General features: G+C 65.4%; 2 protein-coding genes and 1 long non-coding RNA gene across 10 annotated transcripts; 1 reads left to right on the top strand and 2 right to left on the bottom strand.

Moving 5' to 3' along the window:
* Positions 1-1976: 1976 nt before the first annotated feature.
* GPR37L1 (G protein-coupled receptor 37 like 1) lies at positions 1977-6702 on the bottom strand. Its single transcript, XM_027565879.1, has 2 exons — positions 5279-6702; positions 1977-3236 (listed from the first exon to the last, which is right to left on the bottom strand). The coding sequence occupies exons 1-2, from the start codon at positions 6299-6301 to the stop codon at positions 2430-2432; spliced, it is 1830 nt and encodes a 609-aa protein (XP_027421680.1). The 5' UTR covers positions 6302-6702; the 3' UTR covers positions 1977-2429.
* Positions 3243-4536, top strand: LOC113906998. Its single transcript, XR_003515059.1, has 2 exons — positions 3243-3545; positions 3682-4536. It is a non-coding gene; the product is annotated as an uncharacterized LOC113906998 (long non-coding RNA).
* Positions 6703-10018: 3316 nt separating the features above from the next.
* LOC113906999 lies at positions 10019-15843 on the bottom strand. Of its 8 annotated transcripts, XR_003515065.1 has the most exons (3): positions 15252-15843; positions 14184-14282; positions 10019-13329 (listed from the first exon to the last, which is right to left on the bottom strand). XR_003515065.1 is itself a non-coding variant. In XM_027565888.1 (2 exons), exon 2 carries the CDS (start codon positions 14156-14158, stop codon positions 13118-13120), a length of 1041 nt encoding a protein of 346 aa, XP_027421689.1. In that variant the 5' UTR covers positions 14159-14282; positions 15252-15837; the 3' UTR covers positions 10019-13117. The 8 variants fall into 8 exon arrangements, 2 of the variants coding, with proteins under 2 accessions (XP_027421689.1, XP_027421688.1); XR_003515063.1 differs by having other exon boundaries at positions 10019-11959; positions 12621-15837; XR_003515060.1 differs by having other exon boundaries at positions 10019-12130; positions 12621-15837.
* Between the last annotated feature and the right edge of the window lie 693 nt (positions 15844-16536).

A 16536-nucleotide genomic window follows, 5' to 3' on the forward strand; every position in this document is an offset into this window, starting at 1 on the left:
GCAATCCAAGCGGGTGCAGAGTCAGACACAACTGAGCGTGCGCACGCGCTGACCAGCTCCTCAGGAATAGGCAAGGGGGTCCAGGGCTAGGATGGGCCTCCTGGCTCCTCGGTGACTGGCGATGCCGTGGCCTGGGGCGCTGGGGCAGGACCAGCACCCACGGTCTGGAGAACAGGGTGCGGGGGTCCAGTGACCTGCCTTTCTGGCCTCCTGTGTCCTCCGAGAAGGGCAGGACTTGAGCTGAGACAGGCTGAGCTGCTCACCAGCCAGGAGGCACCCTCCTGCCCAGCGCACACAGCAGGCGCCTATAGGACAGACTGCAGATTCTTGCACCGCGGTGGGGGTGGGGCCCTCTGCCGCCCTGCAGAACTGCACCCCCAGGGGAGGACAGGAGGGGAGGTGCTGGACACTGGGCCTCCTGCCTGGAGCTCTAGGAGTCCTGTCTCAGGCCTCCAGTGGCTCCAGACCTCTGTGGGGGTTTGTCCCGCTTCACTGGGGTCCAGGAACTGTGTCCAGTCTGCCCAAGGGAGGCAATTCTGACTGCAAGTGTGGGGGAGGGGGGGGGGCTCAGTGGGTCGGCCCCTCCCAGCTGGCTGGTATCCCCTAAAGACCCAGCTCAAGTCCACTGCTCGCCACTGCCAACCAGCACCCCCACTCCAGGCCCAGGACCCCTAAGCAACAAATGCAGCTTTGTTCCCCTGGCTGGCCAGGCCCAAGGGACCGTGGCTCCTTCCCAAGGTCCGCTGGCCTGCTGGCTGACTTAATCCTGCAAGCCACTCACGTTGGCTGCCCGGGGCAGCGGGGCGAGCTGGGCCTCCGGGCCGCCGTCTCCTCGAGCAGCTCTGAGCTGGGAGAGGCAAGGGTGCCCCTTGGCAGAGCCCCCAGACAGGATGTGGTGGAGCCCCCCCCGCCCTGCTCGTCCCCATTTCACCGCCCCCCCATATCCCATAGGAAGCTGCTGGTGCATCTGGGACTGGGGGGGCAGAGAGGAAGTGGCGGAGGGCACCCGGCCTGCCCTTGGCCCACCCCCAGCCTGCTCCTCCTCCATCCTAAGCTACTGCAGACGAAGCTGGGGGCTTCAGTCACTGTGGCGGCCGCCTGCCTCTCTCAGTACAGAGAGTATGCGTGCGCCCAGCAGCGCCATCACCTAGCAACGGCCTCCCTCTCCCTTGGTGTCGCCCGTCCTGGGGGTGGTGCCAGGGAGAGAGAACAAGGCCGCTAAGATCCCGGGGCGCGGGGGAAGGAGGCTGAGGCCAAGGGCTGTGGGTGGGGTAACCAGCAGAGAAGGGAGCCTCGGGCACTCTACCACCCTGCCCCCGCCCTGGAGACCCTCCTGGGCCCGCGGGTGATCGGGGCACAGCTGGCAGCGGGGACTCGCTGGCAGTGGGGACTCTCCTCCAGGGGACCCAGAGCTGCACGTCAGACGGGAGGGCAGGCTCCTGGGGCCTCAGCCAAGGCGCCCCCTGGCTGACCTTGTGCCAAACTCTCTGGGCCCAGACGAGGCTCGGGGGCCTCTGGAAGGCCCCCCGTTGCGGTGAGAGGAAAGAAGCAAGAGGAAAGAACACTTGGGGGGTGCGTCGGAGCTCTGGCTACGGCGAGGGTGTGGGGTGGGGGCAGGCGGAGGGCAGGCGGCTGGGTTGTCTGTGGGCTGAACAGTCCATTCTAAGAAGCCAGACAAGAGCCGTTCTCAGAGGCAGACCCTCGAATGGGGGCTTTGTGCGCAGGGAGCAGTGAGAGGGCCCTCCGTGGGAGACAAGTTTCCAGCCTTCTTACGGGGATGGCTGGGTTCAGGCCCGACCGAGGGCACAGGGCCCCAGCCCCCAAGCCCTTCCATTCACTCTGCCCTCAGTCCTGGGCCCCAGGCTGGACAGGACGCCAGCCACAGGCTGGGAGGGGCCGGCAGTGGCCAGGGGGCAAAGCCCAGGTGCACCTGGGCGCTGCCAGGATGTGGCGTAAGAAAGGCCAGTGGGCACAGGGCTTGTCTACCTAGTTTATTGCTTTCCAAGAGGGGCCTTCTACGGGGGAGCACCTGAGCGGGGGGCGGGAGGGACAGGTCAATTGGGGGTACATCGGAGGAGGAGGCGGACAAAGAGACAAGTCCTCCTGGGGGGGACGGTGCCCAAAGGAGGCGTGCAGCGCGGGGCCGGCCGTGCCCAGGGAGGAGCCCGGTCCTGGGGGCTCGGTGCGGAGAGAGACACACTGGCGGTTCGGTCAGGCTCCAGATTGCGGAGGGGGGGCGAGGGCGGGGCCAGGTGAGGTTCTGGAGAGTTTCAGGGCAGCTCTAAGGGCCTGCAGGACCACCACCCTGGTGAGCGCATGGGTGGGCAGGCCCCAGCGCAGCAGGGAGGGGCTCCGGCAGGCCTGGACCCCAGCCCGGGGAGCCGAGCCCACCTCTGGGCAGAGCTCCCCCACCGAGGGCCGGCTGGGCCTCAGCAGGGCGTGCCCAGGGCCAGGAGCGGGGGCGCCTCACGGGGCTTGTGGAAGTAGCCGGAGGCGGACAGCTCCGTGTGCAGCTTGGCACGGGGGCCGGCGGGGGCCGCCCGCCCGCCGCAGCCCTCGCCGCAGCAGCAGCAGCAGCAGTCCAGGAAGGCGCGGCCCAGCGGGCGGCTCACGCACAGGAGCAGCAGCGGCGTCAGGGCCGCCTTGAAGAAGGTGGAGAACTGCGTGACCAGACCCAGCAGCTCCAGGGTCTGGCGCGTGAGCGCGGCCGACAGGTAGGCGGCCACGACATTGCACACGTTCTCGGGGAGGGCGCAGAGGGCGTGCACAGCAGCCAGGCCTGCCACGGTGCTGCTGGGCCGGGCCCCCCGCGGCTCCTGCGGGCCTGGCCGGCTCTCCGGCTTCCTGCCCGGCGTGCCCCGCACCCTCCACGTCACCAGCTGGCAGGTGACCGTGAAGAGCACGGGCAGGCAGAAGTAGCAGCCGAAGGACCACCACATGCGGGCGTTCTGGTAGGTCAGGACCAGTGAGTAGAGCGACTCAGGCAGGTGGGCCGAGGGCTTCATGATGCACGTGTCCACGGTGCCCGCAGCAGGGCTGGGCTCCCGCACCAGCTGCCACAGCAGGAGCTCGGGCGCGGCCAGCGTCATGGAGCCCACCCAGATGACCGCCAGCTTGGCCAGGATGGACGGGCACGGCTCTATGGGCCTGGCCTTGGGCAGGGTGCTGGTGGCCACGTGGAAGCGATCGATGCCCAGGGCACAGAGGCTGAAGGTGGTGACGCCCAGGGAAGAGACCTGCAGGGCGCGGGGTGGGGAGAGGGGTCAGCACCACGCTCCTGGGACTTCAGGAATCGTCCCCGAGGATGAAGGCAGGGATGCAGGGGTCCTGGGCCTGCCGGGCTGTGGATGCCCGTGTCCCCCGGGCGCGTGGAGGTGGGCGTGGGTAGCCTTGAGGGGTGCAGATGCAGACTCTCTGTCCTGCCTTGCCCTGCCGGAGAGGCCCAGGGTCGGGCCACCCGGGGAAGCAGCCCCTCCAGACTGGCCCACCCAGGCTCAGCCTGTTCACCCAGCACACAGGACGACTGCCCTGTGAGCAGAGAGGAGGTGAGTGCCAGGGAGGGGGGGCTCCCTGCTTGGACCTCCCCTCCCTGCTGGGGCGTGCTGTGGGGGCCCCGCCCCTCTGCAGGCAGGCCCCGGGCAGGGCTGGAGGAAAACAACACAGCCTCTCCTTTCATCCCAGAACAGCCCCCGGGACCCTGCAGCTCACTCCGCCGCCCAGGGCCTCCTGGGCCCCCTACGAAAGGGCCCAGAAGCGCATCTGTCCCTCACCTCTCACCGACACCCAGCCTGCAGGGAGGGCTCACGGCCACCTGTCCTCCAGGCTGTGGAGGGGGCAGGTGTGCGGGACCCCAGTCGGGCGGGGTCCGGCTCCCCTCAGCCACGACTCTGCAGACAGGCCTCACAGGGAGCCGCCCTCTCCCTCCCCTGAGACCTTCCTGGTAAAAACCACCACTTGAATCGTTTTAACTCCAAGCACACTGTAGCTGTCACACCTGTCACTCGAGCGTTCACTCGGCCACGGTGACGCAGATCACCCATCACCCATGAGGGGGCCGAGCTAGGGCAGGTGAAGTGCCCCACACTGGTCACTCAGCTGGTCTGCCCGCCTCCAAGGCCCCGCGTCTGACCCCCATGGCTCAGCGGGGCTCCAAGCTCCAGGTAACTGAGATGCAAAGCTGCGCCCAGCCGGGGGGCTTCCTTCAGGTCTGAGCACTTGGGTGCTGGGGAGGGCAGAAAAAGGCTGTGCTGCCTGCTGAGCCTCGGCGAGTCCGTCGGGATGAGAACTCATCACTAGTTCACGGGACGCGGCGAGAACCGGGAAGACGGCAGCATTCAGAGGCTCATCCTGATTCCTTCCCCGCTCGGGCCGGCCGCCCACGCACTCCGCCCGGGAGGAGCGCGGCTCTGCGGGGCACGGCCACTCTAGCCCTCATTACTCCCCCTGAGCCCCACGTAAACAACACTCGGAAGGCTGCTGGCTGTACAGACACGGTGGCCTCGCTGTGTCCCACACAAATGCACTTATTTCGGGGTATTTTGGCGTGGTTTTGATTGCACTTTCTCCTCCTGGTCTACACATCCATCAGCACCCAGTGAGGAAGGGCCCAGAGATAAAGGGCCATCTGGTCTACCCCCTGATTGGGAGATAGGGAAACAGGAAAGGAGGTCTGACCTTCCCAGGGACACCCCAATATGCCCCAGCCTCAGCTGCAGCCCCCAGAACCAGGGCTCCACTTTCAGAGGACGGAGCCAGCAGCAAGGGTGACGGCAGGGACAAGGGTCTCGGTGAGGGCCTCGCCTTCCGTATTTGCACTCCGGGGGTGGGTACAGGCCTGACTGGTTAGGGGGGTGGGGCCCTGCAGGGAATTGGAATCTCCCTTCTTGCACCGATTGAGGTGGCACGAAATTGAGGGGCAGAGAGGGGGCACAGGGCAGAGCCATTTCTTGGGTGGGAAGACAGAGGGGTTAAGGCAGGGGAGGGAGCTCTCAGTGTGGAGAGAGGGCACAGGGCAGAGCCAGTTCTTGGGTGGGAAGACAGAGAGGTTAAGGCAGGGGAGGGAGCTCTCAGTGTGGAGAGAAGGGGGCCGCCTTGAGGTGCTGGGGGCGGGAGCCGGGCTGGGGGGCGGGGGGCCTGAGAGCTGCTGGAGCCGTGCTGCGTGCACCTCCCTGACCAACCTGGGGAGAAGCGAGACAGGCTTGGGGGGCCTCGCGCACTCTTCCCGCCCATGCTGGCAGCCCCTGCCCCCGCCGTGGGCTCTCCCCGGCCACACACTCACCTCCACAAAGGGCACCGCCCGGCAGGACACGGCGCCCAGCAGCCTCTGCTTGGTGATCTCATGGAAGGTGACGACGGGGAGGCAGAAGAAGAGGACCAGGAAGTCCCAGAGCGCCAGGCTGGCTAGGACGGAGTTCCAGGCGCTCTTCAGGTAGTAGCTGTGCCACACAATGCACATGACCGCCAGGCTGCCCACGATGCCCACGGCAAACAGCAGCAGGGCCAGCAGCAGGACGGCGTAGGCCCCATAGGAGCGCTCGGTCACTGGGTACAGGGGGTTCTGCACCTGCGGGCGCTGGCCGGGCGGCCCCGTCACGTTGCCCTGGGGCTCCTGCCCGCTGCCCCCAGTCGCTCTGGCCCGGTCCGGGGAGGGGCTGGCGGCCACCCAAGGCTGGGTGGGCTGCGGGGCGGCAGGGCGGATGGGCCGGGGGTACTCAGCCCACCCCTCGGGCACGTACTGCTGCAATCCCTTGGCGTCCTCCCGCTCAGCTCCTCGCCTGGACCGGTCCGGCTGCTCCTGGGCCACAGGCTGGTGCCCACCCTGTTGCAGCCAGACCCCCCGAGGGGCCCTCTCGGGCCCGGCTGCCAGCGCCACGGCAAGGGAGACGCCCAGCGGCCACAGCCACCGCATGGCCGGACGAGTGGCACAGCTGCCCGCACACAGAAGCGAGGCCAGGCCAAGTGCGGGCCCAGCTCGATGGGCAGCTGGCTGCTGGGCCCGCCCCCACCGGGCGTCTGGCATCGCCAGCCGGCTCCAGTGGTCACCCCCCGTCCCTCCACCCGCAGCAGCCAGGCAGGACAGGGCAGGGCCCTCTGCTGGACACAGGGTGCTCTGTGCCGCCCGCAGGACACGCCTCCCCAGGCCCCATGGGCGGCAGCACTCAGACCTGCGGGGCCCTCGGGGGCCGCCCACCCTCAGTCCCGGCCGTGCACACGGGGTTGTGGGGACAGGGCAATCGCTGCTGCTGTTAGCCTTAGGCTTCGTGAGCACTCCCTGGGCCAGGCTGCCGGATAGAAGCCTCATACATGTTTACATTGCTACCGCAGCTCAGTGAGGCAAAGTAACTTGCCCAAGGCCACACAGCCGGGATCCAAACTGCAGGTGTGTCCAACTCCAGAGCTGAAACTCAGCCCCTCGGTCACGCAGCATACAGGAGTCCAGCAGGAAAGGGGTCCTGAAGAGCCTCTACACCCACAGTCTTCTTTCTCAGACGTGGAAACCATGGGAACCGTGGCCAGAGAGGTCAAGTGCCAGGGCCAGGCACACACAGGCCAGGTGGTCGGTGACCGAGGAGAGGAGGCGGCACCCTCTGCTCCCCCTGCTCTGCGTGTGCGCGTCGGCTGCACCTCGGAGGGGGCGGGCCACAATACCCGACCTGGGAAACGCAACTATGGTGCTGGAGAAGACTCTCGAGAGTCCCTTGGACTGCAAGGAGATCCAACCAGTCCATCATGAAGGAGATCAGTCCTGGGTGTTCATTGGAAGGACTGACGATGAAGCTGAAACTCCAGCACTTTGGCCACCTGATGCAAAGAGCTGACTCATTTGAAAAGACCCTGATGCTGGGGAAGATTGAAGGCGGGAGCAGAAGGGGATGACAGAGGATGAGATGGTTGGATGGCATCACCGACTCAATGGACGTGAGTTTGAGTAAACTCCAGGAGTTGGTGATGGACAGGGAGGCCTGGCGTGCTGTAGTCCATGGGTTCTCAAAGAACTGGACACGACTGAGCGACTGAAGTGTAGAAAGGCAGCCCCCTGCCGGCCACGGCCCTGGCTCTCTGGGGCCGTGGGGACGTCAGAGGCCACTAGGTGGAGCCAGGTGCTCAGAGATGGATGTTCACAGCTGCCTGGCCCTTGGCCCTAGCCCAGCCCACCTGCCAGAGCCCGGCCCACAGACCCCCGGCAGCTGCTGGGGGAGGCGGTCTCAGGAGACCAGCTGCTGGGGGAGGCGGTCTCAGGAGACCGTGTGGGTTCCAGGGCAATCCCAAAGCTGAGGCCAGGCACCTGTTGTTCCGCCCCACCCTCCTGGGTCCCTCGTGGGTCTGCCTCCCCAACAAAGACCCCTCTCCGGGACCACGCTGGAGCGGCTCCCCCACCAGGGCAGGCCACATGGAAGGCGACCATTTCCCAGCCGCTAGGAATCTCTCTCCTTTGTCCCAGAAATTCCCCGTCCTCGTCCCGGGGAATTCCCCAGGGCTGGCCGCAGGAACGGTCCTGGGGCGAGTCGGGGTGGAGTGGGGCTGGGACCTTGCGGCAGCTGTGAAGCCGCCCGAGATGGCTAGAATCTGGCATTTTCTGGAGCAAGTCCGTGGGCGGGCACTGGCCAGTGAATGGAAGCAGACCATCCAGATCTGACTCCTCTGCCGCTTACAAGCTGTGTGACTCCAGTCAAGCACTGAAACTCTCTGTGCCTCGTCTGCAGTGAGGAATCAGTAACAGACTAAATGGGCTTGTCTTTGTCCATCGCTAGAACAGCGTGTGGCACCTGAGAAGCGCTAGATGAAGATGCACTTCCGACTCACCGTGGCCTCTGGAGGCAGGTGCCGTTACTGTCTTCACGTCACAGGTTTGGGAACTGAAGGACAGAGATGCGGGAGGTGGGCGGGGGGCAAATTCGAGACAAGCCCTCTCCACTCCCAGCCCCAACAGCTGGCACCGGAGCCGGGCAGCGAGTCTTCTGGACCCTTCTCTGCCAGCCCTGCAGGCTCTGGGCTCTTGGACCACGGTGAGGTGTGCTCCCAAAAGTCAGAAGCTCAGGACCCGCTCCCGACTCAGAGACAAGCCCTCCATCACTCACCCTCATGGTCCAAAGGCTGGCTGAGCGTCTACCCTGCGCCAGAGGTTGCCACAGGCGCTCCGGAAGCAGTGAACCTCACAGGCATGACCTCTGCCCACTGAGATCCACACTCAAGGAAGGAGGCAGCCACTGAAAAACCTGAGCCCCAGAGACCATGAGTATCAATCGTGAGGAGGGACATGGGCAAAGGAGAAGGTGCTGTGCCAGCGAGGAATCTCTGCCCTTCACTTTGCTCCTGGTGAAGGTCAGTGGCACCCTGGGGCCTGTGGTCTGCAAGGATGCTATTGCGGTGGGACGTGGGCATTGCCACGGTGCGGCCTCCACGGCGATGTGTCGGTGCTTCTCAACCTGTGGCCCCTGGACAGCCAGCCTGGGGAGCGGGTCAACACACTGGCTTGAGCAGACATTTGGGAAGGCCCAGCACCCACGCTCCAGCAAACGCGCCAGAGGACCCTGGCGCGGCTCGAGTGGACGGGCTGCGGGTGGAGCGGACGTGGGCAGTGCTGGCCCTGAGGGGCTCTTGGGCCTGGGACCCGCCCAGGCCCGGCTAGCAGGGCCTGTCTCCATCTCCTTCCTCAGTCCCTGGCATCAGGAGATGTTGGAACACACAGCCAGCAAAGGCACAGAACCACCCACCCAGGCCTCCCTGCCCCGGGATCCCCAAGCCCCCTCGATGGAGGAGGGGGGAGAGGAAACCCCTCCTCAACAAGGAGGATTCAGATGGCCGGGGAAGACTTCCCACCACCTGAAGGTGCTCCTTCCCGGGGACTCATGCTGTTACTCCCCAGCGTGGTGCTGGGCCCCAGGCTCACCAGCTCCCCACCCCTCCTACAGCCTGACCAAGGCAGCACTGGGATGGTCCAGCCCAGGGGAGGCTCAGGGACAAGGTGCCAGGGCGACAGCTGGGTGCCAGGAGCCGATCTGGCCTGTGAGACGTCACCCTGCCCTCCCGACCCCAGAGTGCTCTCTGGAGCTCTGGCCGGCACCCAGCACCCCGAGCTCGTCACAGACACTGCCCTTTCCCCGTGGAGAAGCCAGGTCCTCTAACCCAAAGACAGCCCTCCACTCCAGGGTCTCCCAGTAAGCACCCTCCGACAGCAGGATAACCCAACCGGCTGGCTCGTCAGAATAAACCCCCACATTTATAAGATGTGTGCACACCATAGAAGGGGAGTGACTTCTGCTGCTGCTGCTGCTGCTAAGTCGCTTCAGTCGTGTCCGACTCTGTGCGACCCCATAGACGGCAGCCCACCAGACTCCCCTGTCCCTGGGATTCTCCAGGCAAGAACACTGGAGTGGGGTGCCATTTCCTTCTCCAATGCTTGAAAGTGAAAAGTGAAAGTGAAAAGTGAAAGTTGCTCAGTTGTGTCTGACTCTTCACAACCTCATGGACTGCAGCCCACCAGGCTCCTCTGTCCGTGGGATTTTCCAGGCAAGAGGACTGGAGTGGGGTGCCATCGCCTTCTCCACTGGAGGAGGGGAGTGACTTGTGCTGCTGCTGCTGCTGCTGCTAAGGCGCTTCAGTTGTGTCTGACTCTGTGCAACCCCAGAGACGGCAGCCCACCAGGCTCCCCCGGCCCCAGGATTCTCCAGGCAAGAACACTGGAGTGGGGTGCCATTTCCTTCTCCAGTGCATGAAAGTGAAAAGTGAAAGTGAAGTTGCTCAGTTGTGTCTGACTCTTCGAAACCTCAGGGACTGCAGCCCACCAGGCTCCTCCGTCCGTGGGATTTTCCAGGCAAGAGGACTGGAGTGGGTGCCATCGCCTTCTCCACTGGAGGAGGGGAGTGACTCGTGTTAGTATTTACTTAACAGATGTTTCTGGATGCCTGTTTAAAGTGACATTAGAAGCACCTGTTACTAACGAACAACCGTCGTTTGAAGCCTCCATCCTCAGGGAGGTCACTGACATCCCAGGCCGCCCGGTCCAGTTCCAGACAGCTTGGATGTGGAAGTTGCTCCTTTATTAGAAATGTGACTCCAGGAAAATCCACTGGGGGAGACTGAACACAGCCAGGCTCCAGTGGGGCGTGGTCAGCAAGACATGCCTCCGCCCATTGCCTGGGCGTTGCAGCAGGGCCCTGGCAACAGGCGGGTGTATGTGGGGTGGGGGGTGCTGGGGCGGGATGTGGAGGCCCACCGGGTGGTCCTGGGTGAGTCAGGAAGGCTTCCTAGAGGCGAGCCTTCGCAGGGGTTCCTCCAGGAACAGAATAAGGACGAGAGAGGGTGCTGGTTCTCAGATGGGAGGCAGGCCGCGGTCCAGCAGGCCAGTGGCTGGCAGGGAAACAGGCTGATTCCAGGAAGAGCCAGCCTGCTGGGAGGAGTGGAGGGTCACCCAGCCGGGGCAGAGAAGAGGAGAGAGCTGCTGCCAGGATCTCAGGACCAGGCCTGGGGGGCCAGGCGGGGCGGGCGAGCTGGAGACGCCTGGGAAGCCCATGGAGGGTGGTTCCCTGTTCTGCCCCGACCACCCCTTCCCCCAGTGACCCCCTGCATGTCTGTAGCTTTCCCTGCAGACAGCTCCGTCAGGCTGTCCCCCTGGGGCACCTGGAGGCCCCTGGTAGCCCAGGAACTGGTTCTGGAGCTCTGGGGTGAGTGGGGAGGGTCAGGGTGAAATCTCTGGGGACAGCCAAGCCCCCAGCTGTGGGCTGTGACTGTGGCAGGGTCTGGCTGCAGCCTGGGGGGCCGGCAGGAAGCCCCTCTGCTTAGGGGGTGAGTGTGGGAGACGAGGGGATGCTCCAGATGGCCCAGCCCCTCGCTCCGAGCCGCTGGCACAGCCTCGCCTCCCTCTGCGCCTCAGGTGGCGGGCGGGGACAAGCAGATCATTCACTGCCAGGCGCCCCTGCCACCGTGTCCTTTGCTACCGTGATGTCCTGGCAGGGCCGCCAGCCAGGCTCAGCCCAGAAAAACGCGGAGAGGAACCGACAGGGAGGCGCAACCCCTCACCTGCGCAGGGTGGCACCTGTCCGAGCGGCGGCAGGCACAGGCTGGCACTGAGGTGGGGTGGCTGGATTCCGTGTGAGGGTCCCTCTGCACCCAGCAGCTGCTCCGAGTCCCACCCTCACTGCGGACACCGGGTGGTCCAGGCTGGGTAGGCCAGGGCCAGGTCCCTTTACCTTCTGACCCTCAGCTCTCCTGGCGGTAAGCCCTGCCTAGAAGGCTCGCCCTGGACATCCAACCACACCGCTGAGCAGCATCTCCGAGACAAAGAGGGTCCCTCAGAAATGCCCACGTCTCTCCTCCTTCACACTGGCCTTGTCCCCTGCCCCTCTAAGAGCCACCCTCAAGTGGTCCCAGACGCTCATGTCCATGCAGTGCAGCCCCTGGGACCCCTAGGTGGAAGGGCCCTGGGCCTCCCATTCAACCAGTCTGACAATGGGCTGTGACCCAGAGGTGGGTGTCCTTGGGACTTGCGTCCAGGAGTCCAGCACCCGGGGACCCTCGGAGGGTGACAGGGGTACTCCGTGCCCACCTGTCACTCCTGGATTGGGGTGAAGAGGCGGGAGTGCTTCAAAGGAGAGGATTAAGGCCCCCAGCCGTGTTACCCCGCATGCAAATGTGACTAAGGACAGACAGGCCCCCCACAGCCGCCCTGTCCCACAGCCCAGCCTCTGCCAGGAGCGAGCAGGGCTGGGCAGGCCGCCCCGGACCTTGGGTGCGGCTTCACCCAAGGATGGAGAGAGCGGTTTCTGCCCCAGCCAGACGTGCCCCTCCCCCCGGCCAGCTGTCCCTGGTCGTGAGGGTCGGGTCCTGCCCTTCTCTGCTTCCCCACAGGACTCACTCTTTTTCTCTCCTGTCCAAACCAGCAGTCTGAGTCTGTGGGTCTGCAGACCGGCCTGGAATGGGCCCTTGATCTTGGGAGCTGAGGGGAGGTCCTTTGCTGAAGCTGCAGACGTGAACACTGACTCAGGGAAGTGGGCGCCTGGCTGACGGGGCCCCCAGCCCCCGCGCGCCCACCGACGTCCTGGTGCAAGTGTCACGTCCTGCCTGGCAGTGCGGGGCTGCGCTGGGTTCAGTCCAGGCCATTCCCCAGGTCAGGACTCGCAGCAAAAGCACACTGCATGTGGGGGTGAGGAAGGGCGAAGTGGGTCTCCTCTGCGCCCCCCAGGGTGAGCCCACGTGCCCCGACGTCTCTCCCCAGGCACCCCCTCCCCTGACAGTCTTCCAGGATGAGCCCACGTCCCCCGATGTCTCTCCCCACGCACCCCCTCCCCTGACGTCCTCCAGGGTGACCCATGTCCCCCGACGTCACTCCCCACGCACCCCTTCCCCTGACGGTCCTCCAGTGTGAGCCCACGTCCCCCGGACGTCTCTCCCCACACACCCCCTCCCCTGACGGTCCTCCAGGATGAGCCCACGTCCCCCAGACGACTCTCCCCCTGCACCCTCTACCCTGATGGTCCTCCCAGCCCTTGGGTCCCGGGGCATACTGCCCTTCTCCGGGCCTCCCTCCGGGGCTGCCTGCCCACCGCTGCCAGGCCGCCCTCCAGGCTGGGTGGGCCCACGAGGCGAGTCTGGCCAGGCTGCCCTGGATGGAGGGCCCTCACCTATGGCCCGTGGCTTTGCTCGAGACCTCTCAGTCCCTTCCCACTTCAGTATTCCCCGAGGGACTTCAGGGACGAGGCGGGCTCAAGTGTCTTTGTTTGCTCTTTTGAGGGCGAGGGAGCTCCCTGGCCCCCTGGACGCCGCCGTCTGCTGGGCCTCTTCTGTCATCACCGGGGGTGGGGGCGGGAGATAGCGGCGAGCCTGGCAGGGGCAGGAGGGGGTGCACGGCTCCCCGGGTGGGTGTGCTCGTGTGCGTCTATGCTCTCTGTCCTCAGCACACGGCCGTGTGCGCTGCCCCTGCGGCAGAGCCACAGAGCTCCCACACACACCCGCGTAAAGAGGTTTGTATTTCTCTCGGGAACGGCTGGGGCAGGGGTGTGGCCCAGCAGATGGCTGGCAGGTTACAGGTGTGCCTGGCTGGAAAGGCAGGCGGCCTGGCGTCCTGATTGGCGGGCCGTGAGTCACGGCGGTTGGGTTCCTGGAGCGGGCTCGCTGGCTGTCATGGAGTCGGGGTCATGCCCTGTCTTATCTCCAGCACCTCCTCTGCCCAGACGGACCGTGCTCCCCACCCGTGTCGGCGGTGACGCACGGTCAGTGGGTCATGCCCTCTGGGTAGCCTTCCAGTGGGGCGTGAGCCCACTGCGCCTGGGACGGCGGGCCTCCCGGGTCCTCCAAGTGGGAGCGATGTGAGGGACTGGCTGGCCACGAAACCTGGAAAAGCCAAAGGGGTTTCCTCGGCTTCCAAAGCCCCACTGAACCGACCAGCGACATAAAAATGTTTGTGGGTAAACATTCCAGAAAGCAGCTCCAGGCTTTGGGAAGGGCCTTCAGGGAGACAGGCCAGGAGGAACGGCGGCCAGGAGTAGGCCGTGGTACAAGGGCCCCCACCCTGGCTTCCAGCACAAGGGACCTGGGACGTGTCCTGCCCCCCAGCCCCAAATCCCACGGGCCTGCAGAGTCTGTACTTCCCAGGTCTGGTGGGTGTGGCTTCATGTCCTTCCAGGAGGAGAGCCCAACAGTCCCAGAGGAACACAGAGAGGCCTGAGCCGGAGAGTGCCCGCCCAAGGTCACCAGGTGGAGGCTGGCAGCGAGCAGGAGCAGACACAGGGACATCCACGCCACGACACCTGCCAGAGCTCTGCCCGCCTGACCATGCAGACAGCTGCAGCCCCCAGCCCTCCACAAGGGTCCCGGGACCACTCACTTGGCCGGGGGACGGCAAGGAGCTCGCACGGCCACCTCCACCCAGGGCTGCAACTGCCGAGAAGCTCCAAGGTCCCAACAAACCTCCACAAGCTTCCCACAGCTTCCTGTCCCGTCTGCCGGCCTGAGCAGACAGGACTCTGGAGTCTGGGTGGGGGCAGCTGAGCTGGGAGGCCCCGGCCAGCTCCCTGTGGCTGCCAGACTGCCTGCAGTCCCCCAGACCTGGCTGGGGCCCACCTGGCAGGCACAGAGCCTGGGCTGCACGCCAGGGGGAATTTTCCACCTGCCTGGCCCTGCCGTCTGCTCTGTGGTCTGGAGCCGAGCGTGTCTCCAGCATACACACCCGAAGGGCTGATGCTCACCGAATCCCATGACAGCCGACAGTGTCAGAGGAGCCGTTGGTTCTGGGTCATGAGGGTCCCCAGGTCACCCAGTGAGCCCCACCTTGAACAGACTGAGGCCTAAGAGAGCAATGACACCAAGAAGGTCACAGGGAGAGGCGCCCTGGGCCCAGACTCGGGCCACAGCCTCAGTGCAGAGCGCTGACTGGGGACGCGGGCCTCTCCCCCACTCCCCTCCACCCCAGGATCACTGGGCTGCCCCCCACCCCCACCCCTCCCCACACACCCTGTCCTCCCTTCTTGGCACAGCTCAGTGGGTCTGCCCTCCCCAGATGGATGTGAGAAGCAGCTCTGGGTGTGTGTGTGTGTGCACATTTATCCCTGGCCCTGGTGTGTGTGTGTGTGTGTGTGTGTGTGTGTGTGTCTGCCCTCCCCAGATGGATGTGAGAAGCAGCTCTGCGTGTGTGTGTGTGTGCACATTTATCCCTGGCCCTGGTGTGTGTGTGTGTGTGTGTGTGTGTGTGTGTGTGTGTAAGGGTGGGGCCAAGGCTGTGCATGTGACGACTGAAACCGGGTGAGCACGGAGGCGGGGGATGGCTTCTCTGCTGCCCCTCCGATCTCCCGCCTTGCTGGGGACCCCAAGACCCCCGGCCCGGCCCTAGGCCACCTTCAGGGCGAGGTCAGATGGGTCAGAGGGCAGCTGGGTCCGCGGGCTGGGAGCCCGGCCTCCGTCGCGCCCTCGGTGAGGTGACCCAGGTACCTGGGCTCCTGCGAGCAAACGGCAGAGGGAGGCCCGCGGCCGAGCCTGAACTGGGTGCCCAGGGCGGCTGAGTCACGCTCTCGCTCCACGCCCCCGGGGTCGGGGGCGGGTACAGGCCCGCACCCCCTCCTCCGGGGCTCGGAAGCCTCTGCTACCACCTCTTCACCCCATCGAGTTAGGAGGCTGCGCCCCCGAGGTGGTCCAGAGAGGCCAAGTAACTTGTCTACAGACACACAACGCACTCGTGACCCCAGAGCCGGAACACGCGCCGCAGGTCCGCCCCGCCCCCAAGCCCGCCGCCCAAGGGGAGGGGCTGCGACTGCAAACACCTGGAGGCCTGGTCCAGCCCGGGCTGCCCTGGCCGCCGTCCCGGAAGCCCTGCCCGCCGCTGCGCCGTCGGGGCGGGGCTGGACGAGGCCTGCGGAGGAAGTTCCTCCCGGGAGCGCGGGCGGAGGCCCTGGTGTGGGTCCGCCTCTGCGCGGGGCCTGGCTCCGCCCCCGAAACCTGCCGCGCTGCCGCCACGCGAACTGAGTCACGCAGCGTGAAGTCGGGCCTTCCCTGCTGCGCTGCTGGGTGAGGAGCGTGGAATGCGGAGAATTCAGAGTTTCGGTTCATCTAGCTCTGTGAGCTGGTCAGCCCGGCCGAGCCCTGGGCGGGTGTCTGGCTCCCGGAGTCCGCGTAAACACGCCCCCCGCAGGGCTGCTGAGCAGACTCAGTGGAATGATGTGTGTAACTGGCCCGGGGCCTGGCATGTGGCAACTGAGGCTGTTTTTGGATGATCGAATATTCCAGAAGGGGACTCTAGCATTAATAAGCCAGAGTTCAGAAAGACAGGGTAGTGTCCCTGATTCCGTGCACCCTACCACCGGCTGTGACAGCCGGGCACCCTCTGCCCTCCTCCAGGGGAGGACGGGGGTTGGGGGGGAAGGGGGGCGGAGCTTTCTGTTACCCCGAAACCAGTGCACCTCCTCACACTCTGCTCCTCCAAAACAGTAGCAGACCTGAACCCCAAACCTGCAGGGCGTCCCAGGGCTTCCAGCACGGGGGTGGGAGGGCGCTCTGTTGTTCCCCAGCCGCCACTCAGCTGAGGGGGCCTTTTCTGTCCCAGGGAGTTTCTTAAGATGGGGGAGCAGGGGACAGGGACTGACCGTGTGTGACCATGGCAACCATGCCCCCTGGACCTCTCGGAAGATCCAGCCAGGACCTCACGGTATCCAGGAGAGTCATCAGCCTCGCAGGGTGGCGGTGGCAGGGGGCACTGGGCTAGGCCCCCAGGAGACAGAACTGAGAAGACGTCAGTTGGGACAGGGCAGCTGGGTGGCCGTCGGAGCCTGGAAAGTGCCCACGTCCAGACCTGCAGCAGGGGCAGCCGACCTTCGACCTCAGGCCTGAAGGAGGAAAAGGCCTGGGGAGGGAGAGAAGTGCCTGCCTTTGGGCGCGAGGCTGGACTGCCCTCTGGGCAGAGTGGGTCCAGCCCTGTGACGTCACACCCTGGGCAGGGCTTCTGGAATCAGTGACCCTGGTTGATGTCCCCGGGAAACAGAGGGGCTGATGGAGATGCTGTAACTCGTGGTGAGGGTGGGTACGGCATTGCAGGCGTGAGCCACACTTAAA

Source organism: Bos indicus x Bos taurus, chromosome 16, assembly GCF_003369695.1.
Source record: "Bos indicus x Bos taurus breed Angus x Brahman F1 hybrid chromosome 16, Bos_hybrid_MaternalHap_v2.0, whole genome shotgun sequence".
Classification (NCBI taxonomy): Eukaryota; Metazoa; Chordata; class Mammalia; order Artiodactyla; family Bovidae; genus Bos; species Bos indicus x Bos taurus.